At 42.8% G+C, this 23,504-nt stretch overlaps 1 protein-coding gene across 1 annotated transcript in view; it reads left to right on the top strand.

Annotated features, from left to right (window-relative positions):
• The window catches only part of faf1 (Fas (TNFRSF6) associated factor 1), an 85,023-nt gene that overhangs the window by 19,310 nt on the left and 42,209 nt on the right, over positions 1–23,504 (top strand). The window contains exons 4-7 of the mRNA XM_036521455.1: positions 4,313–4,581; positions 6,063–6,154; positions 6,489–6,580; positions 15,987–16,092. Of these exons, the coding sequence (XP_036377348.1) occupies positions 4,313–4,581; positions 6,063–6,154; positions 6,489–6,580; positions 15,987–16,092 (559 nt within the window). The remainder of the gene's footprint in view (positions 1–4,312; positions 4,582–6,062; positions 6,155–6,488; positions 6,581–15,986; positions 16,093–23,504) is intronic.

Genomic DNA, 23,504 nt, shown 5'->3' on the forward strand with positions numbered 1-23,504 from the left:
TTTTTTGATATGGGGATGGTGACCTCAGTAACCCTGACGAAAATAATCCTGCCATACACTAATAATTCTAAAGAATTTATTTCTAGTATGCGGTTATCTTAACCCAAGCTACTAAATGCTGGCTGGGTGGAGCCAGTTACTCCCAGTCTTAGTGAACTCGCAGATGTCAGATGGACCACTTGCTTTGGATAATTTGGCTATCTTTGTACAGGAGGCTGCAGATGTTGCACCAGTGACAGAGTATCATATGCTCTTATAAACCTAACACAATTTTGCTCAGTACATTTAATACAGATATTAAATTAAAAGACTAATAGCTAGTCAAAAAGAGTTTACATTGAATGCACGATGTGCACAGAACTTTAATCCAATGTTTTTGTCTTTAAAGCTTGTGTTGTATGTACTGAGATGTTTCAAAGTGGTTGCACACTGAAGTTGCACACTTTTTTTTTTTTTTAGACTAAAGACCTTACTAATGGAATTTTACATTACATTTCATTACATTAATTTAGCAAATGCTCTTATCCAGAGTGACTTTCAGCACAAGAGAACAGGAGTGTATCCATCCAAGTAAATGTGAGAAACAATGTCACACCAGGCTGACAACATTTCCAGACCAGCGAGTGCATGCACAACACCATTCGAGCGTCACCTTAAATTGTGCTAATTTGAAACTAAGCCATAGATGTCTGTTTAGAAATACAAGTCTTATTCGTTTTGGTTTCATACCTGCTGCACAGTGAGATAACAGCTTAGTGACTGGATTGTGTTTGGAGAAGAGCTCTGCAGACCCAGCTTGACCCATACAAAAGTAGGCAGCATAGGATACCTACTTCTCGGTCTGAAAAGGTTTGGCCTTTTCAGACTCAGATTCAGATACAGCCTCATAAAAGTTCAGACGTGGATGTCTTTTACCTGTGGTCAGCTGATGTATCTGAGTCACATCTGGCTGTAACGGCTAACTTATCTCGTGTTTGTGCCTTTCACCTTGTTGCCCAGAAGCATGTGTCACTGACAAGGCAATAACCAATCAGACATCTCTCATTTTATACAAGTGCAGTGGAGTAAATGTGTAAAAAAAAGGTGTCAGCAGAGAAGGGTAGGCCACCTCAGACTCAGATCCAGCAGTGACTCTACAGCTGGAATACGAAGGCCCGCTGTAGGCTGCTCTTAATTGTGTGGGGAAAAACACTATCCTGACAGAGGGGGCAGGGCAGAGCTCCCTTGATGTTTTGTCGTTTTGTCGTTCTTGGTGTCCTGGCTTTGACTGGGTTGCTGTGAAGCCCTTTTGTTCTCTCCAGTAGTATTTTTACCTGGTCATCCCATCGTAGCGGAATGCTTCTCTGCAACATTATGTATTATGACTGATTTCTTGACCATTTGCCAAATCTGTGTAACGACTTCAGCAACATATGAAAAAATTGGAATTCTAACCGAAACCTCTCTGATGATTTGGTTATGAGAAAACACTGATCTGAACTGTCTCACTGAGAAGTTTCATCAGAAAGTGAGAATCTCTCTAAGTTCTTGGAATGAGTTGGTAGCTAGAGTTTCTGAGAGGAACATCCTGTATGAAATCACACATTTTTGTGTGACCATTTGAGATTTTTTTAAGACACATTTGAATTGTAAACAGTCTTGATACATGTGTGTTTTTCAGTATTAAAAATTTAATTATGCTGCTGTTTGTGGCAGTTCATACATCCTTTAAAACTACTTAATATTCAGATTTTTAGGAATTTGTGAACGTTAATAATATGAGGCTGTATTGTGTTTTGAGGCAGCTTTCCTGTGATGGTCATTCTGGCTTGGTTGCATTACGGCTAAAGTCTGTGTTGCATGCTCATTATTCAGACCATGGGTTTGGTGTGCTGAGCAGCTTTGTTGTCAGGTCAGCTTTCCCTGATCCTGGTTTCTGCCGTAGCACCCAGTCTTACAGCACTGTCTGTGGGTGTAGATGCCTGAAGGGTTGGGACAGCGGTCGCCGCAGCGCTAATGAGGGAAGGCTGTTATCAAACTCGGGTCTCTCCAGTTCCCCACCAATTGCTCATGCCAGCATTCTCTGTAGAGGGGGTTTCACTGTCCAGAGAAATCCTCTCCTCTTTAGACAAGTACCCCGAAATGGGAATGCACTGCTTGCTATTGGGCCTGAGTGTTTATGTGATGTTTGCGAGAGAGCATTAGTCTGTCCCTTTGCTGGGTGTATCCCTGAACCGCAGGGTGAATGACAACGTGCATTTCTTGGCAGTGATCTCGTGCGGAGATCATAATAAAGTTTTGCATGAACATACACAACCTAATGAGGAGGTCAGGTCAGAGAATAACTGATTATCGGAAGCGCGAGGTGAGACAAAGGCGAGAGGGTCTAAACCTCACCTATCCCAGCTGTGGAAGGTATTATCCTTATTGTTATTATTTCAAAGAACAATTTGTTCTCGCTGTAACGATTTCCTGAATGCCCTTAAAGCCCAACGTCTTTAACCTTTTGGTATTGTAATAAGGTGGGATAAATACGGGCTTTGTGCAAGGCCCTGGCACCCTGCTCCCTCTCACAGCGCGATATGTGCTGACCCCTGAGGAAAAGAGAGGCGCCTTTGTGCGGGTTGGGAGAGAGAAAAGACATTATTTACTGCCATGTGGGATGGGGGCTCTGGAGAATTCAGCCCCCAGACACAGAGAGGGAGAGACTTGGAGAAAAAGCCGTTTTGTGTCTCTGGCTCCTGCAGCAGAAAAGACTGATTTTCTCTGTGGCAAACAATTGAGCGTCTGTTGGGCCCTGCCCATATTATACAGGGTGTATAGCCTGTTTACACTGACTTTGAAACTGTTTGTGTTGCTGGTGAGCTGTCTGCCGCTGCCTCAGAATGGGTCTGTGGATTTATTTCTAAAATTGTGTAAGATCTTGTGCTGTGTGCGTCCGTACAGCCTGGTAAGATGAGAGGACCAGAATCCCTCTGCACAGCTGAAGTTATGCCCCCCTCCAGACTAGGTCATACTATTGAGATGCACGAATGATTACCATGCCACTGGCTCGTTAGGAAGCCGATTGAAATACTTTTGAGTGGCATTTGCAGATAACAGGACAGTAAAAATTTCTTATATTTTTTAAACGAGTAAGTGCGCTTACACTGAGCAAGGAAATGACAAAGTGGAAGAGTAGAGGGTCACTGGTTGTGGGTTTGAAAGATTTCTTGTTAATACTGGCATAGATGCTCACTGTGTACCTTTAAGTATGACAAGATTAAGTATGACAGCTGGGGAAAACCGTAACCGTAAAGTGCAAACTTTAAGTGGGGAAAAAAATCCTTGACAATTCAGGACACTGCACTGAAACTTTGAGCTATCTGAAAGTAAAGAAACCACATATCCATTTGTAGTTGACCCCTTTAAAGAGGAGATCATCTTCTCAGTTCTTTGTGTGCATGCTGCAGTGCTCCTATGTACCTCTTAAATCTATGAGGTTTCCCTTCGTCTGGCCCCAGCCTTCTCTTTCTAAATATACATTAATGCTTCTGAACTTCACTTTCAAATGTCAGATGAAGCAGGAACATGAGACCACCTCAAACTGTGCTGCAGGCATTGCAGGAATTCTCCATGAGATATGAATGCATCTTATGATTGCTGGTGTTGTCTCCAAACATTAATGATCGCAATTCTGTCTTCTGGTGTTATCTGTGATGATGTGATACTTGTAGTATTGCAATATGTTGTGGATATTGTCAACTAGCGACAGTGTGATATATGGTAGTGTATGTAGTTGACTTCCCTAAGTTTTCTAGACTGTCTAGTTTAAGATTAGCACAAGTTAACTTAGTAGTTTGAATGGTGGTGTGCTCATACTCACTGGTCTGGGAATGTTGTTAGCCTGACACTAGCCTAGTCTGACATTGTTGCTCATTTAACTTGGATGGGCACACTTCTGCTCTCTTGTGCTGGAAGTCCCTCAGGATAAGAACATCTGCTAAATGAATGCTATGTAATATAATAATAATATGATGGCATCATAAACTAAAGTGCAAAATGTAGCAAAAGGCTGGTGTCTGGAGGGTATTCCGGGAGCCAGGGTATTCGATGAGACGTTGCAGTTATTCTGTGATGCGTATTTGCTCAGGAATAATGTATTTCCATCCAAACCCTAGCCACCGTGTTTGTAGGTACTGCAATCCTAGCATCTAGGGATCAGATAAGTTACAATATACATATGTTTTTTTAATGTTGTATTATAGAAGATTCTGATATGGATTCAGATGCAAAATATTCCTTGTCTTTGTCATTTCATGTTTTCATAACTCTGCTCTTAACTCTCCTGCAGTAACTTCTCCAGTGAGGCGTCCCAGGCGAATCTGTTTGGGCCACACAGCCAGCCGCCAGCAGCAGCAGCAGCAGCAGCAGCAGCACCCCCGCCGCCCCCCTCCTCCTCTTCTCCCCCGCCATCGTCCTCCTCCTCCTCCTCCTCCTCCGCGTTCTGCCCCGTCCTCCCCACGCGGCACATCATAGAGCGGCAGCCGCGGATGCTGAACTTCCGCGTGGAGTACCGCCAGCGCACCGTGGAGGTGGTGCTGGAAGAGGCCAGCACTGTGGGTGAGGACCCCGCGTGACCCTTTCACTTTCTGTTAATGCTCAAACAGGTTCAAGGATGTTTTCGTGCTTTAAGGGCATTCAGGAAATCATTACAGCGAGAACAAATTGTTCTTTGAAATAATAACAGTGAAGATAATACCTTCCACAGCTGGGATAGGTGAGGTTTAGACGCTCTCCCCTTTGTCCCACTCCGTGCTTCCGATAATCAATTATTCTCTGGCCTGACCTCCTCGTAAGGTTGTGTATGGTAATGCAAAACTTCATTGTGATCTGTGCACAATCACTGCCAAGAAATGCAAGCTGTCATTCACCCTGCGGTTCACGTTATTTGTGCCAGCCACCTGTGCCATCCAGGCATTTTCGAGATATTTTATGGAAGTACTTTTAATGTTCCTGTATACTTCCTGGAGGAAGACATTGGCTGAATCGTCAAAAAAGGCTGCATAAGGCCACTCAGCAAACTTGATTTGGTTGCTTCACAAGATTTACACTGTTCAGTACTGAATATGAGAGAACGTGTAGTCCTTTCTGATGCTGTATTGCTAATTTAAATATTTAATGCTGTGCGTGCATCATAAGAAATTGTGCAAGCTTATTGTTTGTAAGGCACCTTTCAAAAGCCTTGGCAATTAACCCATTGGCCTGTCATTACGATTGCAAATCTGGACAAAATCCAGATGTAGTTACTGTAAGTGGGGCCGAATATATATTGCTGGAAATGATACTCTCAACACTTCTACCTTGTGACTATGGTTCCACATTAAAAGATTTGCAGATGACTAAATCAAGATAAGGTGGTTGTCCTTGTTTGGTGTTCTCAGAATAGGGTTGCAGTCAAAAGTGTGGTTTTTCTAATGAACTGAAGGATCATGTCATTTCTTGGTAACCTGCAGTAATGCTATTCATCTCAATGTTAACCACACAAGTGTAAACAAGTGGTCTCAGCTTTTCGGCTATGAATAACTTTTTATATACAGTTGTGCAGCGGAGGGTTCTCTGAAGAATTATTGGCCTGTCAGCTCCTGGAGCTATGCAACTTTTCAGATTGCTAGTAGTGTTAAATAAAACATTCTCTAAGGCGTTGTCACTGCCTAGAATTTAAAATGTGAGAGGGCAGTGTGGCAGGCTAGTATTTCCAATATCATGTTTTCTGATATTAAGTAAAACTTGGTATTATCATACCGAGAAATTGACATTATTTTGTATGTAATTTTTAAAGCGATATATATTGAGAAGATTGACCGTTCTACTAATGAAATGAATACCACCTTGGTACTAAAGTGCTTTATATATTTTAAGTTGGTACCATTTAATATGGAAATGTGTCCAAATATGTGCCCAAGCCCAGTCCTCTACTACCATCTGTAGGTGGATGACTGAACTGCTGTGGCAGAAGGAAAATACGGTATAATGTAAAGGAAATACGAGTTCACCAATAGAACAATCTTCCATTTGTTTTGTGTATGCTCATTCCTTCACAGGTGAAATGAAGCAGATTCTGGAAGCTGAATTGCAGGTCCCTGCATCAAAAATGCAGCTAAAAGGCTGGAAGAGTGGGGATGTGTCTGACAGTGTAAGTTTGCATGTAGCCATATCTGTGTCCTGCAGGAAAAGGAGAACCTTTCTGATTTCCCACATAAAGGTGCCAGAAAAACATTGACAGTTGAGTCCGCTGGTTCCTTTACACTTGTGTTATTACCTCTGTTTATTTTGCACGTTGTTTACTTGCATTTTCATTGTTTCATTGTTTTGGTCTTATTTGTGAGCAAGCTCAAGTGAGTCGCCATAGTTTTCCATAGTGGTCTGCAAAATTTTCCTTCCGATTTTAAAATGCAAGTACTGATAATTGAATACAGTGCAGTACTGTTAAGTTTCCTGAAGGCCCTCCCTCTACCTTCCTTCCCCAGACTGTTCTGCGAAGTTTACACTTGCCCAAGAACAACAGCCTGTATGTTCTGACTCCTGACATCGCCCCCACCGCCAGCACCAGCCAGAACAGGTCAGTTGGCCTTGTGACACGTCAGCTCAGTGCTCTGCCACACTCGCACTTCACAATCAGATCATGTGGGGTTTTACTCAGGAAATGCTCATTGCTGCATGAAGGCTTAGCGCTTTACAGTCTTGTTATGGGTCCTGAGACAGGGCTGGTATTGTGTGTTTTGGCCTTCAGACTTGTCTTCCACTGCACCCCAAAACCACAGCTCCTCCGCTTACAATAACATTTCCTTCTGAATGAGGGCTGGTTGCATTCACGAGTTTTGTGTCGCCTTTGTTTGCGCCACTTCAGTTGTGCACGATTATGCTGGGCGAGTGTGGTACAGTGTAAATGGTTGTACACTGATACTCCTAAACAGCAACATTATTGATTCATGAACTCCCTGTGCTGATGCTCTTCATTCAACAACATTGCCACACCCCTACCCTGCATGACAGCTACAGGAATTAGGCAATTAAGAAACATGGTAGTGTAGAATTGATAGTATTCTCATCCATTTCTTTTGCTGTGCAGAGGTTGTAGTTGATATTTTAAAACGGAGATCTGAAGGAATAGGGTTTAGTCGAGGTACAGAGCAGAGGCCTTGAAGGACCAAGCAACCAAGGAGGTTTTTATAGTTGACTCCTGATAATTGTGTATGCTTCAGACCATTGTTATGGTTTGCACTTACATGAACTATGCATGTAATATAGGTAGTTTGAAGAAAATATCACCAAGTGCATACTATGTGAGAAAATGGAGTATGCAATTAAGAATATAAGTTGAATGACAAGCTGTGGATCATTCAACCCATCTAGGCTTGTTATTTTGTCCAGTATCTAGAGTGTATCTAGCTGTGTGGTTCTACTACAAATCCAAGGTAGCTATTCCGTGTCTTGAACTCTGCTAAACACTGTTGTGTTGTCAATTGGCTATTGTGTAATATGAGTCTGTTAAAGAAGAGTCTTACCACTGAACTTGTGGTAATCTGTACTTGCATTTCAAGAGCTAATGTATCGACACTTCCTTAATCAAGTAAGTTGATCGAAACATTTTTTTTGAAAAATGAGTTTGAAAAATTGATTTGGAACAGTGAACTTGTTGTGCTACTGTCAGACACTAGAGGGAACCAGATAATGTTCTATGTCAGTCCAAAGATCAGAACACATAGTGAGTCTAAGGCTGGGTTTTCCTGTGGTAGAATTGAGAAAAAAGCAGAAAGTTCATTTCTTTTTAATACTTTAATAGATGTCCCCATGATAAAAAGAGGTTACTGCTACACCCAGATTTTATATAAATGAATACTCTGTTGGGTGAGACTGTTTTGAACTGCCCTTCTGTACCTGGGACAAACACTAGGTGGCAGTGTGTGTTTACATTCAACAAACCCTGAGAATAGAAGAAAAGAGCGAGGAATGTATTCTGGGCTGGGCTCATTGAGAAAGTTTAAATGTAAGCATGAATCATATCAGAAATGCATAAATCTGTAAACATGGATGCATTTTTTGCTTAGTGACATGGGTTCAATTTTGGCAGCTGGAGCTATTGTGTTAAAGCTGTAGGGTATAAGTGCAAAAACTCCTGAATACTGTGCACAGTGTTAAGTCTGTATCTGTGGAAACATCTTTAGTTCAACACAAAAGTATAATATTCATTTCACATATCGAAGATTGAACTTAGAAGTACTAAAACTTATAATGTAGTTATGAAAGAAAGCAAAGTTTTTAAGTCAAATAAATTGGGACACAACAAAAAGTTAAGTTAAAAATATTTCCACATACCGTTTCTAACTTTCGCTTCTCTGCCATCATCTGTTCAGCTCAGAATTACAACACAGTAATACAGTACTATACTCTAATAGCACTATTACTACAATGCATAGTAATATTATGCATTGTAGGGTACATTATGTATTACTAAATAAGCTTGCTTGAGTTACCTTAAGTGCCTAAAAATGGCTAAAGTGTACTTAAGTACAGTTTTGCCCTACAAAGATTATTAAACGCTCTTGTATACAGTAGTTCTACCTGTTGTGCTTATCCTAATGTTAATCTTCTAAGTTGGTGTGTGGTGTTGTCACATATGTTGGGGCTCTTTTACATACATTTACAATACGTTTACTTTTATCATACTGTTGGCACAATTATTCTTTTTGGGTATCATCTGGGGAAAAAAGAAGCCTCTGAAAAGACAGAGGAAACGGCAGCGTTTGTGTTGGAAAAAGACCACTGCACCTGGATCAGCAAGCACACAATGCTGCCCCTTGCTGCTCTGGGGACTTGAACAGGCAAAATGCCCTGTTGTAGATGGTTAGATGGCGTTTAACTGATGGGTCTGAAGCGGCAACACGAGGTGGCGTTTCGGAGACAGATGGAAAAGGGGGTGGAATGACAGAAAGCAAAACCTGTGATTCCTTATTAGCTAAAAGTGGTTTAAGTGCAGACTGGGTCATTTCTAACAAGTTTGGATGTGTGGTGTCTAATTATCTGTGTTGATTAAGCTGGCTGTGGAACTCAGTGGGGAGCTGTGGAGATGCAGCCAGCCTGAGGCTTCAGCAATGGAGGAAGAGCCAGAGAAGTGTGGGATGTATATGTGTGGGCTTTGCACCCCAAAAGAGCGGGGGGGAAAGAGGCTGATTCTTATCATAATCTCTGAGGCCTTTTTTAAAAAGCATTGCAAATTTACTGTTACCTTCAAAAAACATGTAGCCCTTACGTTTTGCAGATGTGTAATTGAACTGCAGTAACTCGGGTGAAATTCTTTGCTGTAGTGTGCAATACCCATGGCTGCTGTAGTTTCCAGCTCGCCAGACCTTCAGCACACGTTTGCCTGGATCGATGAAGTGGGAAGGGCGGCTCCAGTTTGTTCTGTTACAAAGATAGCCAGCGGAGGTTTTTACTGTGACACTCCTAATGGCCCTGCTGTCTCTTTAAGCTGCATAATGTCCCGTTTTATTGAAGTGCTATATATCTAATTTCCAGTGTTAGTAGCTCATTATCCCCATTAAACTATCTTGAGTTGAGTCACAGGGAATAAGCGCGAGTGTGTTGTGACCTTGTTGTCGTCTCTGCTTGCGGATGGCAGTGACAGCTCGCATTGCACAGAGGAGCACCTCCTGCCGGGAGAGCAGGCAAACTGTTATCTGCTGTTAAAAATAACCGCCGCAGCATCCTTCGAAAGCTGCTATTTCTACGGCTGTCAAAAGCCCTTCCTGTGGTTTTGTCGATTTGGTATATAAATATCTGCGGGTGCAGTGCGCGGCCTGGCATTCTCCAGGTCAGCGTTCCTGTCACGCGTTGTGAATCATGGGTGTTAGGTCAGAGGGTGTTAGCTGTTTTTGGAGGGTCAATAGAATTGTTGGTGTTAGGTCAGAGGTAGCTGTTTTTGGAAGGTCAATAGAAGTGTGGGTGTTCAGTCACGGGTAGCTGTTTTTGGAGGGTCAATATAACATGTGCTTGTCAGATAATGACTAACTGAATGACTTGACATGATATAAATATGCATTCCAATTTTAATGCATTCCAGATTACTTAGTAGTTTTTGCAGCTATTTCAAATCAGGGCATACTCTAATTGAGCAGTTTCAAGGTTGTCTGGTCAAGTGCAACAATTTGAGTATGGATTTCCGGGATGGCAAGGTCTCATCACAGTTCATTTAGCTTGTAATATTGTTAATATATGCTGTAGTAATATAATATTAAACAGGCACTCCACCCAAAAAAAAACTTTTCGTTCCTTTAAAAAAATCTGGAGAGGTCTCCAGGTATTGCCTCTACCTCAGAAAAGCCAAAATCCAAGGAATGTGAGCAATTCCACTATTTGAGTGCAGGAATGGGAAGTAACAGGAATTACCTGTCTATGATTCTTATGCTGTTATGACTTAATACATACTTTCAAGTAAATTTGATTCCAGGTAATCTGCCTGCCTCACTAAACTCCTGCATGTATATTGAAACTTGTTGTTGTTTTTGGGTTTTGAAGTTAACGGTGGGTGTTCACAGCTGAAATTGTGAGTGTAAAATAAACAGATTGATTCGAATGTGGTCAGTGTGTTATACGTGATGCTGTTCCCTTGCATTTCACGGTCCTGTGATAGGAAACACAGGCATCTGCTTCCATAGAAGATTACGAATCTCCTCTCATTTGATCCACATGCTGATTGTTCTTGAGCCTTTTTTAGCATCATGGCGAAACACGGCTGTGTCCTCCGCTGAGGTATACATGGTAAACTAAATGAAGCACCAATGAGTGAGAGAAAGAAAAGGGAAAAATAATTGCTTTAAAACATTTTTTCTTCAAATTGCCAAAAAGATTCTTTTTGATAATCAGCGTATGGATCTAATTACAAGGGACTTGTTTAAAGATCCAGGGCAGTTGACTTAAGTGAAATTTACCTGCAAGAATTTATTAAGACACATTTAGCTGAAACTACTTTGGAATTGTTGACTTGCATCTGTTTTTGCCATCCCTGGACTACCACACAGCATCTTGTGACTGTGGGCCATGATAGTAAGAGTGTGGAAATTTTAAATTTAGCATTTAAATTAATACCCTTGTTTCAACTGTAGTGTGTGTTGTGCACTTCATTAATAGTGGGAATTAAACATTTCAGATTCATTTTAGATGTATGGAATTTGGCAACCTACCAATATGTCCAATTTGAAATACTGTATTTGATTGACTCATAGGTCCGTATCAAACCCGTGGTTTCCTACTTTCCTTTCTCTTGAAGTTAATAGATTCTTCTCATCCATTCCACAGTTGCCCTGTGTGTCCAGCTGCTAATCTATCTGATGCTCGGTGTATGCATAGTGTTCATTCTGAGACAAATTAACGAGGGTGCAAAAAGATGTTGCATGGATCAGACTGTTTTTGTGCAATGTTGGTATGTTGGACAATAAAAAGCTTTTAATGCAAATGCAAAGTGCCAAACCTTTATTGAATATGACGGGTACACACACGCATAGAAACCATAGAACCACAGAACCAGAGGAACAATATAATATGCCCATTACAGCAGAATGAATATCTCTGTTATATCCCTTTGTGTTTGTTTTAGTTGCAAGTATGTACACAGAGTGTATCAGTAATCATATTTCTAATATACTTGATCAGTCCATGAATCAGTCAGTCACATCAGTATAACCCTGTGCTCTACATACCCATGCAAGATATAGTTGGTGAATATAAACAATCTTATACCAGGTAATGATATACACCCATGTAGAGATGTAAATCCCAGTTTGTGTGATGATGCCACATGAGATTGATGGCTTGAGATTTAAATAAGATTCACATGAGATTGATGGAGACTGAAGGTCATCATATACAAACCTGAGACTGAATGCTGCACCACCTTGTCATGTCGCTATCAGGTCATTCTTTGCCACATGTTCATTCCAGCACACCTTGGTATTACTTATGGGTACGTCTGCAGCAGTAATGTAAGGGTGCATTACAACATGTCATGTTAGGGTGGTAAGGAAAGCTCCTGTGTGCATTAACTTTCCTTAAACATCCACCGTGCAAGATCAAACTAAGCTATTTGCTCCACTGTGGTGCACTATGGGACTTGTAGTGTGGAACTAGCTGTTGGCTGTGTGTGAGTGCATCAGAGGTTTCCATTTGTCATGCTTCAGTGTTCCTGTGTGAGTGTGGGGGTGTTTCAGAGAGACAAGCTTAATGCGGTACAGAAAGGGGGGGAAGAATAAAGGAAAAAAATCGTTTTTTTCTGTTTAGCTAGTGTGCTAATTACCCGATAAATGTTGCACATTTCGACATCATTTAAAATTACTTTCATGCACCAGCAGCTGACTGACTTTCCTAGTGCTGCCATTTTTATTGGATATATTTATACAATCTGATTTCAGCCAAGGTTATGGACAGTATGAGGCTTCGTAATATTCATAATATTCTGGTTCTGCAGTGGTGTAAATGCTTATTTAAATGCAATGTGGCAGGCGCCCTGTTCGGCCTGTGCACAATCACACCTTCAGTTCATTAAAGAGTTATTCCCAGTCCATTTCCCACTTGTGCTGCATGCACCAGTGTTGTGAAAATACTGAAGTGGATGCCGTCATACCTCGTTAGTTTAAATCCATTGATTGAATTTTATTTGAAAACTTAAATTTCCATTTCCTTAATACGTCCCTTGGTGTACAGTTAATAGTTTTTGAAGGACGCATATGGGTAAGAATATTATAGTCAATGTAAAGAATGATTTAGAATAATTGTTTATAAAAAACATTTGGCCACGGTAATTCTTTCATATTTGTAATTGATTTGATCTGTATACAAATATTGATCAGTATGTAAATTCAAAATGGTGAGCTCAGACTATTGTTTCATGTCATACACAGGAAAACATCTGAAATTTATTTCTAAAATAATTCTGTGATTGAAATTTTAATTCATACCCCTGATATCTTGATTTATGGAGTTGCAAGGAAAGTTTTCTTTCCTTAGAATTCAGTAATTGTATCGTTATTCCATGAAGAACGCAAATTTCATCTTACATGAATTTTTGCACGCTTGGTTTCCCTCTTGAAGCCACTGTACTACGCTGAAGGTGCTGAGTGTTTGCAACATTTAAGCACACATGGCATCCCGTTCTTCCTTATGACAGAGGAGCTTTGGCGGGAAATACAGAACTGTAGTTACTATTTCAGAACTCCGGTTGTATTTCCTCAGGCATTGGAATGAGGTCCTTTTTTTGCTATAATTGGGTGCAGTGTTTGAAAATGGGGCAGAACCTAACAAATAAAAGCCACTGTAGGCAATTACTGCAAAGCATATCTCTGCACACCTAAACCAAACAGACTAATCAGATTGTTCCGCACATCTCCGTGCCCACTCATTTTAATCCACTGTTTGATTATAAATAAATTGGAGGCTTTTGAGACTTTGCGAGAGTCGTCCTTCCAAGGTAGTTACAGAAATCCACTCTAGAAAACCAAACTGTTTTTTTTTTTTTCCCTTTCCTCCAGTGGCTGTGTTGACTGATTCCTTATATAACAAGGTATGCAGAAAGCCTTAATCTCTCCCATAAATAATGGAAGGTGATGAATAATTTAATATGCATAATCTATTTCTATTGCTTCCAGGATGTCTGTTTACTTAAGGTTATTTTAATTTGAACCCAGACTTTAAAATACAAATGAGTCATTACACATTTGGTATTTATTTCGTCTTTTTTTTCCCCTCCTCTTTTCACCAGAGTCTGTTATCCCCTCAGAGATACAATTCAGGCCCTGTCGCAGATGCAGGCGGTCTGTTGGCAAACCAGGCAGTGGAAACTATTAACAATTAATATGCTGATTAGTCTCGAGACAAAATAGCCGAGCAAAGCAAGCCTGATGATGGAAGACGGCCATAACGAAATAAACAGCGCTGAAGTTGAGGCAAAACGCGCAGTGCAAAATTAGACAAGGGGACAGCGCGTCCTTATCTGTCAGGCTGACCTCCTCAGGCCCCGATGCAGCCAAGCAAGCTGATGTAATATAGTGCAGGGAGTTTCAGCGTGCGAGAAAATGAGACAATTCTGCTATTTCTGGCAGGGATAGTTTAATAGGTTTTGGCTCTCCTCTCTGCCTGGGGACACAGTGTGAGACAGGAGGCTTATCTCAGAATGAAACCAATCTGTTGTGACTGCTATGTGTTTTTCTAATGGTTTATTTTCTATCTGTAATGTGAAGTGATATTTTATTGCGAGGGGCTCCTGCCAATTTAAGGCCGGAGATAATTTAGTCAGGCCCAGGTGTTGGTGCTGGTTGCATTGACTGAAGGATTGAATTAGAAGACATTACCCTTTAAGGAGAGGTAAAGCCTCTGTGAGATCTGGAAGCCATAAAATTCCCCCAAAGTCCGTGGGGACAGATGCAGACTTCTGGAAGCGCTCATAACTTAAAAATGAACGCATAAATGCATTAATCACTAACTTTTAAATATCTGCTCTGCAGTAATACCTTGAGCCAAGCAGAAGTCTTATTCCTTATCTTCAGCTGCTCTTTCCAGCTCTCTTTCACACTTTGCTCTCAGTTCTCTGAAAACACATTGTCACATTCCTCAGTTCATAACTTGTGACCCTGTTGTCACAGACACCCAACTCTGAGGTGTGACTTTAAACTTTGCAAACAAATGCAGACATTCAAAAGTTGCAAATACACAAACTAGGGCAACTTTGTACAGTGAATAGCCAAGATTCCAACAATATATGTAAAATATATTAATATAATTATTGTTAGTTTTATGTTATGATGCCAGGGGTCAGCTGCTGCAACTTCATCCCTGCTTTATCTTGCAAAAGTAAAAATAACTCTCGTAGTGGTTGTACCCATCTTCTTTTTCTTTTTTTTTTCAAGAAATGGAAACATTCACCATTGTCTGTACCCCAAATTCACCAACAGTGTCCCCAATTATAACTTTAGCTGTTTTTTAGAGTCTTGTTTATTAGCTGCAGAGTGGATTGTGCACAAACAAATCATTTCAATTTCAGGCTGATGGCACCTGGAGCCCCCCCCCCATGCCACCTCTCCTCCCTGTCACATCTGCATCTCTTCCGCCCACACATTTCCAATTTTCCCTCTTAGCTACAACAAACACTACATTTACATATTGATTTCATAGTTTTAGTCAATGTAAATATGCTGTCATTACAGTAAATTTGGGCTTCTGTTAACATAAGCTTGTCCAAATCTCCTCAGCTTAAGACAGCGATTGCATAATTAATGTGTGTAGTACATATTAATTCAGACTTTCTCCTTCTCCCTCTCTTTGATTTCAGTGGTGATTAATTGCCATGGGCAGCCAGGGTTGCTTTTCTGTATTCATGCTCACTAACAGAATGTTTGCTCAGAACAACCGCGTCACCTCAGTGTTTTATACATTGAGTATCCACGGCTACACCCCTGTGAAGTACAGTGTCCTTATGTGTCATGCGTGTTCTGAGTCATTCTGTCAGGCCATGGCTGAGATTTACAGACCAGTCTAAATGCAGGCTCAAGTACAGGTGTTGTCATCTCAGCTTCAGTTCTGCTTCTGGCCCCTGTGTTCCACCTCTTTATCGTCTCTGGGCCCCCTGTGTCACGGTGCTCAAAAGCGAGAACCCTAACAATAAATCAATAACCATCCCAGACGGGCCATCTGCTGTCAGTTGGTGAAAAGGGGGGAATGAAATGGCTGTGTGCACGCTGCCCCCTCTGGCTCGGTCACCTCACACCGGCCGGAGTGCAGCCTGCAGGTAACGGCGTGGAGCAGCGGGGGGGGCGGCTCAGGCGTGTCAGGACAGAGCCGACTGCTCCGAGTCAACACGACCCCAGGGGAGGGGGCGGAGGGGAACCTCACTGCAGGGACAAGTGTGGGACGAGTCACAACACGCTCGCGCCACTTGACTCTGACACATGTTTTTTTTTTTTTTTTTTCTCCCTCACCAGCTCTCTACAGGAGTCCCTAAATCCAAACTTCCTGCTCGTCATCAGCCACCGCGAGGCACAGCGGGACTACAGCCTCAACTTCCCCGGCAGCAGAACCATTCAGGAGGTGAGTGACGCGCTGGTAGATTCCACAGTGTATTAACTGGCCTTTTTAGATACAGTTGACCCTTGCTGTAATCTCCCCCTCCTACACCTACAATGTGAACACTAGCCGCAAAGGTTTCTCTAGTTCCCGGCTACTGTGCATATTGTACTGAATAACTAACATTCATGTGTTTATTCTGGTGTGGCCAATGTTCACACTCTGCTTATGGAAATTGAAACACGATACAGAAGTAGTCTTGGCTATTGTGCCAAAGTGAAAATAATAATAATAAAAAAAAAACAGAATGATGAGAATAAGAACATACAGTCAAAAGGATAATATTGGCCTTCTGCAGATGTCGATCCTCATTTTATTTTTACAACATACATTAGTCTTTTATAGTCTGAAACAAATCACTTTTCACAAGCAGAGTTTGACAAATGGCTTGCGTTGTAACACGCTTATTTAATGAGGGTGTGGTGTAGATTTAAGAGTTATTGCCAGATGACTTGTCTCTTAAACCTTGTTGCATCATTGGCACAGCGCACACAGAATTATGAGGTTCTATGCGCCTGTTTCAACACACTTAGAAGGGGCGCAGGAAGGAGAGAGGCTGTGTTGCAAGGTATTCTTCCCTTTGTCGTTTCCCTTTTCTGGATTATCTGTCATGTACACACAGCCGCAGGGTTCTAAATGGCCCAAATGCTGTTTGATCTGAAGACAAATTGGCATTTGCAAGAAGCGCTGAGGGTGATGTGTTTGTGCAGTGGAGTAGGGGTGGGGGGTTGGTTGGGGGGAGGGGGGGGGCACTTAATTTCTCTCACTGAAATTAAACACTGGATTTGGGAGCAGATGAAATATTCATAGATACTGGGGGACACAGGCTGCCTGTTTGCCCTGCATTTATTACAGTGTCTGCTGTAGCTGGATCTGACTGACGGGGTTTGTGTCTGAGACTGAAGCAAAGTGCCCCCTCCATGACAGCAGCAAGCTGTTCCTACATCATTAATACAGTCCATCTACTCCTTTATTCCATCTGCTCTTTTTTTTTTTCCTCTCTCTGCAAATGCTAATTTTCCACTGCTTCTAAACATGTTTGAATGTGTATTAAAAGTTGGGCAGGAAAACTGAGAACGCTGCTCTGTTTCGTGACACAAGGCCCCAGCCTCCCGCCCCACCCCCCCCCCCCCCCCCCCCCCCCCCCCCCCCTTATGCCCTTTCCATCACTGGTAACGTATGCAGGGTTTTAAATGGCCTCATTAATTATTCACAGCAGGTAGTCTGGTCCATGTTAAGTGTAACAAGCTCCCTGTGGATTGACAGCAGTGCTTCATCCACTCCTGTTAACTTTGAGAGTTAAAACAGGGTTAAGGGGCTCAACGCAGGAAATAATGCTGCCATTTGCTATCTTTTAAAGTGTTCCTTTTTTCACTGTTAAATGGACACATTCAGTAAATTTGAGGTCTGAGAGTCAAATGACCAGCGTAGTTTGGAAAATAAGTTTTTGATCAAATGGAGGCCACCATTCTGTGCAGGTTTCTAATTTGCGACTCATAAAAGGTTGAAAGTGATGTGATGGCTTTATATGAGCGTGGCTCACTCAGCTGACTCTCAAACCACAGGTAGGCAGGTGAGTGCTGTTGCAAAGTGTTTTCAGGGATGAAAGTAACAAGCGTAATCATGGTGATGCCAGGAAGATGCCATAGACTGGCACTCTTTCAGCCATCTGAAGTGACTAGAAATGACTGCATTACATGTGTGCATTAACATATTTAGAAACAATTTTGTAGGTTTTTTCTTTTTTTTATCCGTATCTATAAATGTCCAGTTCACCTACCTAAAACCCAAGACACTGTGTTATTGCTAGACATGCATATGCTACATAAATGTTACTTTTTGTTAGGATAGCTTATGCATTTAAACTCATGTTTTGGGCACCTGTAGTTTTGGGTGTTCATTCTGGGCTTGATTGGAGGAGAACCTCTTCCCCGACCATCACCTCAGATCAGTCATTGTTTCCGTGTTGTGTAATTAGGGCCGCTGTTGAGATGCCGCGGTTTAAATTTCCCCTCTCAGGGCAGCGAGCTGGGATTGGCTGCCCGGGCCTCCGGCGTTCCCCGCGCTCCACGGCTCTGCCTGGACGGCACTGGTGACCATTACTGTAATCAGCCTACTTGACGGGTTTGTAATGGTGCTAATTGAAGAGATTAATACACCAGCAGTGGAGCGGTGGTGGCCTGTCCCCTTCCCAAGCAGATGGTTTTGATGAGCGCCTACTGTGATCCTTAAGTGTTTCTGCTGGGAGTACAAAAACTGGGGAGGGGTCCCTGTCGTGAGCGGGGCCGGCCGGGGGGGGGTTGGGGGAGAGAGGGATGGTGTCTTGGTGGGGAGCTGGATAGGGGACAAAGAGGAATCAAACAGGCCCCCATGTCCTCATGCATGCTTGTCTTAAGGCATTCTGTTCCCCCCAAAGAGAAAATGAGCCCCTGCCCCTTTGCCTCTGTCCCTCAGGACACGCTGCCCTATGCACATATTGGGTGTGTGTTCATGGATGTGTGTCTGTGCGTATGTGTATGTATAGTTAGATATGTTTGTATTTTAGTGTGTGTGGCCCTCATGAGCCTCTCTTGCTTGACCTGCAACTTTTTTTTCCCTTTTTGGTTCTGGTTCTGGTGTTGGTTCTGATCAACAGAAAAGTCCAGGAATTATTGTTTTTCTTGGCGGAAAATTCTAGTGTGAATAATGTAACACACACACACACACGCACGCAAAGAAAAAAACCACGGCAGGTTTAAAGTGCCGCCGTCTTTTCCCCCATTCAGGCTCATTGTGCCTACGGCCATGCATGCTAGCCAGTGCAGACCATCTTTTTTTTTTTTTCCTCCCTCTCCCTTTGTCTTAGTGGAAGATCAGCCGGTGGTTTCTGCCTGTGCATATCAATGGAGAGAGTCCTGTCCTGTTGTTTGTCTTTGCCAAAGGCTCTGGCTTCGCCTGGTGGCTCCCAGGGAACGGCTCGCCTGTTTCCCCGCTCCCCTCACTCGCGGTGGCTCGGCCTCGGGACTTTGGCTGAGATTGGCATTCCGAGTGGAAATCTGGGGGTACGCTAAGCTGCAGAGCAAATGTTTGCCAGGAAAGTGGCGGGTAGAATAGGGCCGGCCGATGGGGCTGGCGTGTCCGTGACCAGACGAGTTGTCCGGGGGATTTCTCCCGAGCCCCAGCGTTGCTACTCTGCAGCTGGAGAGATGAACGGTAGACAAAAAAAAAAAAAAAGAGAAAAGATGGAGAGATGGTGAGTTGAGGGGCTGTGAATGAAAGGCATCTGGTGCTGGTAAGGTTGTGACTGTTTAACGGCAACCTTTTCTCTTCTTTGATTTTACCCTTGCCAAGGATTACTTGGCATCTGGAAAGACGGAATCATTAATACGTCCAGCTTATGTCCCTGTAGCCTGTGCGGCATAGAGAGTACTCATGTCAACCTCCTCGTGAAATGGACACCTTCTTGAGCTCATATTAAAAAAAAAGTTTTTATAATTCAACCCTAACAGTTAGTGTATGCATTATATGACTACAGGAATAATATACGAGTGCATGCTGCTGTAACTGGGAACAGTCATTGTGTACTTTATGCATATTTGTATGTAAACATGATTTTTAACAGTCTTGATCAAATCAGTAATATTTTCAAAAAGGCTAATTATAATAGATCATTCATTGTGTGCTTGAGGTAATTTTTTGAGAGGTGACATTGACTTTTTTTCTATGCACATAGGAGAATTTTGTTAATCTCAAATGAGTGGAACATTTGGAACTGCATGATTACAGTTACAGATATTATTCAAAAAACATTATGGTGTGTGCTAAACTTGCCTGGCTGAACTTGGGTTCAGAGGCTGCATTCTACTTTCTGCCCAACAGGGGGCAGCATGAGATAGCTGGCTGTTTTTTTTTTTTTTTAAATGCAGGAGAGGTGTGTTCTATATTAATCGACCTGTGCTTGTTGAAGAGAGGGCATTTGTAGCTGAGTGGAAAAAAAATAATGTTTTAGGCAGTGTGTGGGTTGTTCCAAGGAACATGGGAAGTTTTGAATTTGTATGAAATCATCACACATGCACACGCACATTAACACGCACACACACACTCAACAATATTGTAAGTAAAGAGCGCAGTAATATGCTTGGATTTTCCAGCATTTTCGGTGTCTGCCAAACGCAGACCTTGTGAAAAGATTGTCTCAACACAACGACTTGTTAAAACACTGTTGCTATTTAAATGGAAAACTACTCAGTCTTTTAGCTTAATTCCTTCCTTCTCTGCTAGAGGAGGAGGCACAGCCCTTTCACTTTAAACATCCTTTTAATTCAACTGGTAATTTTTCACTAGTGATTCCATCTTGGTCAGATCAAGTCTGGTTAGAAACCTTTTTGGTGACGGGGACTTCAAGACTCCTGGAAATCAGTGGAGGCTATGGTGATGGTTTTGCTGAGCAATGTTTTGGATGTTTACGAAGTTGAGCTATTTATTTATTATCTATATGCAGTTGCAATAGAGGTTGAAGACAGTTGCAATTGAGTTACAGTTAATATTTAATAATGATACATTTTAAATTGTTTTAAACCGTTCTCCTGCTTTCATTCCCTGTGTTCTATCCTGGGAGCGATGCTTTGTGGTTCTGGCTGAGTAATTAGAAGCTGCTCTGTAACAAGTGCCATTTTTAGGGTTGAGCAGGGATCTGAGCATCATGAAATGTTAATGCTGATGATATTTTTACTGATACCCCTAAGAAAAGGATCTCTGTTCTCTACCCTCTCCTGATGCGGTTGATGACGGCTGGATGCAGCCCATGAGAGTATCCGGGTGTTGCCGCTCATTATGCATTCATAATTCATGGCGCGTTCAGGTCCTCGGGGGCTGTGTTTGTGGAACCTCTCATCACTAGGGCCTTGGGATACATGTCAAGTTGTTGGTAAAATAAAAAAAAATCCCGTTTAACCTTAATACTTCAGCGAATGAAGTTTTCCGCATTATTGGTGCAATTGTGGCCCACATTACACAGTGCCGCATGCCAATTTCAGCGGCATAGTATACTAATAGAGCTGGGTGACTTGGTGCTGTGCTCAGATGTGGAGGCTCTGGGTTGGGGAGGTTTACCAGCAGAACAGCTCCGGAGAACCTGTGGAAATTCTCGGGAGTTTAATTAGAGGATGCAGTGGAAGAGGGGATGAAATATCAGACTGTTTGAGAGAATGGGCAAGCCTGCGCGACGGGCTCGAGGAGAAGCCTAGCTCCTGCCAAGGAGAGCCTCTTCTTGGCATTAGTTTCTTGTTTCTCTAGGGGTGCCACGACCTTTGACCCCCGGCGCTTCATTACAGAGGGGCGCTGGTGTTTACGGCTGCCTAACGGTCAGCTCTCTGCGGCGAAATCCCTGTAGCCCTCTGGTCAAACACAGATATTACACTCTGTAATAACATTCTCCACCTTGGCTGACCCGCCCCTGTCACTTCATAAAGGCTCTGTGCATGCGTGCGCGTGCGTGTGTGTGTGAGAGTGAGCGGTGCAGAAGGATGGGCAGCCTCAGACAGGAGCAGTGTGGAGTCAATATCAGGGTCCAGTGCTCCCCCTCTGCTCTCTGTCTGACTGAGCCCTTCAGGCCTCTGCCACTGGACACTCCCCCCTGTCGCCAAGCACCGTCCCCTTGAGAAAAGGACGGGATAAGGTGTTTTTGTGGGATATGAGGGGAACGTCTTCCTGTGCAAGGATGGGGCGGAAACTGATGTCTTTAAACGGCTTTTCCCTCCAGAAAGAAAGAAGCAGTGGAGCTTTCAGGGTGTCATACTCATTATAGCCCAGTAACACAAGCTTCTCCTTTACTAATTAAATTGTTCTGTTGTATGCCATATGCACAGGGTGGTTACTGTGGAGTACTGTAGGTAGCACAAAACTTACATTATGACATAAGCGCTGTAGAGATATGACTATTAATAAATATTGGTATGGCAATGCATTTTGACCCTGTACACAGAGTGGTAGAGTGCTGGAAGTATACTTTTTTTGTTCATTTATTTTCTCAGTTTTGATATACCTCATATTAATGATACTATTATTGTGAGTGAAATGTAAGCCATATGTAACTTCTGCTATAAAAAAAATAAGCACTGGCAAATAAGCACTTCATATAATAAATACTTGAAGGAATTTAGGTGTGCTTTCATTAATATTTGTTAACAATTTCCCCCTTAAATAACCGTGTCTAGATATTTGCCACTTTAGATAGTTACCACTTGGGTTTTCAGTGATGGTACCAAAAGGGGGGAATTCCAATTTTTTGAATTCCACTTGATATTTGGAGTGACTATCCGAAGCTATGAAGAACAAGGAGTCAAGGCATTACTGCACGCGCATTCTGTTTGGTGCTTCTGCAGTAGAGTGTGGAAGTTGGGTACAGAAGGGTTGGTTACTGTGTCTCCTCCGTTTTACCAGGACGGCCTTACGTAAGCATAGTGGTCAGTCGAACACCGCGGTGAGTGGCTAACTGGTGTTCCACAGCTGTGTAAATCCTCAGTGATGGCTGGATAACAGACTGAGGTGCGTATGGGTCCCGGACCACTGTTTTGTCTAGGGGAAACGGGAGAGTGTCAGGTGGAAGAGAGGTGGCCAGGCTCTGGTACTGTCAAATGAAAAGCAGATTGTATTGGGGCGGTTCCATCTGGTATTGCAGTAGATGCAAGACCAGGCCCGGTTGCATCAGACAGAGGTGTAGTTACTGTTGTTTAATGTGAAGAGGGTGGATATTGCCGCAGGGAGAGTGAACGCTGAAAATATGTGTAGGTCCAGGCTGACACAGCCTGAGAGACAGGGGCCATCGAGGCCCAGACCTTAAGGACCTCACATTCATCACAACACAGAACAAGCTAGACCTTAGCTCTGCTCACTTCGCCCTATTTTTGTATCATTTCTTGAAGTTTCTGCCTTTGTGGGCCCGGTCCCCTCAGTCTGGTCCGGGACCAGTTTTCCCCCAGCGTGTTGGAAAAGGGATTTGGCCGTGTGTGGAGGGAGATTTCTGCCACAATGGTCAGTTTGCTCTGCATCAGTATCTCCCCCCGCAGGGTAGAGCATTCTGCAAGGGTAATGCACTAGAATCCGAGCCCGGCGAGCTCAGACGACACCCGCTTTGATCACCCTCGCCCTCCGCACATCAGCCTGGCGTTGTGTTTTAAACCAACAGGGCGCGGAAGGGGGGCATGGGGCTGGAGACTCTGCTAACTGTTTAAAAGCACGGAATGTTATTAAGTGCAGATACACGGCGCCTGAATGGGAGAAGAGAAATACTGTTCATTTCAGAGCGTGGGGCTGTTGTTTCTGGGCATTAAGTGTGGCATCCACGGAATGCAAATAACACAGGCCCTCTTTTCTTCCCCTCTCTCCCTCCCTCCCTC

The sequence above is a fragment of the Megalops cyprinoides genome, chromosome 2 (assembly GCF_013368585.1).
Source record: "Megalops cyprinoides isolate fMegCyp1 chromosome 2, fMegCyp1.pri, whole genome shotgun sequence".
NCBI lineage: Eukaryota > Metazoa > Chordata > Actinopteri > Elopiformes > Megalopidae > Megalops > Megalops cyprinoides.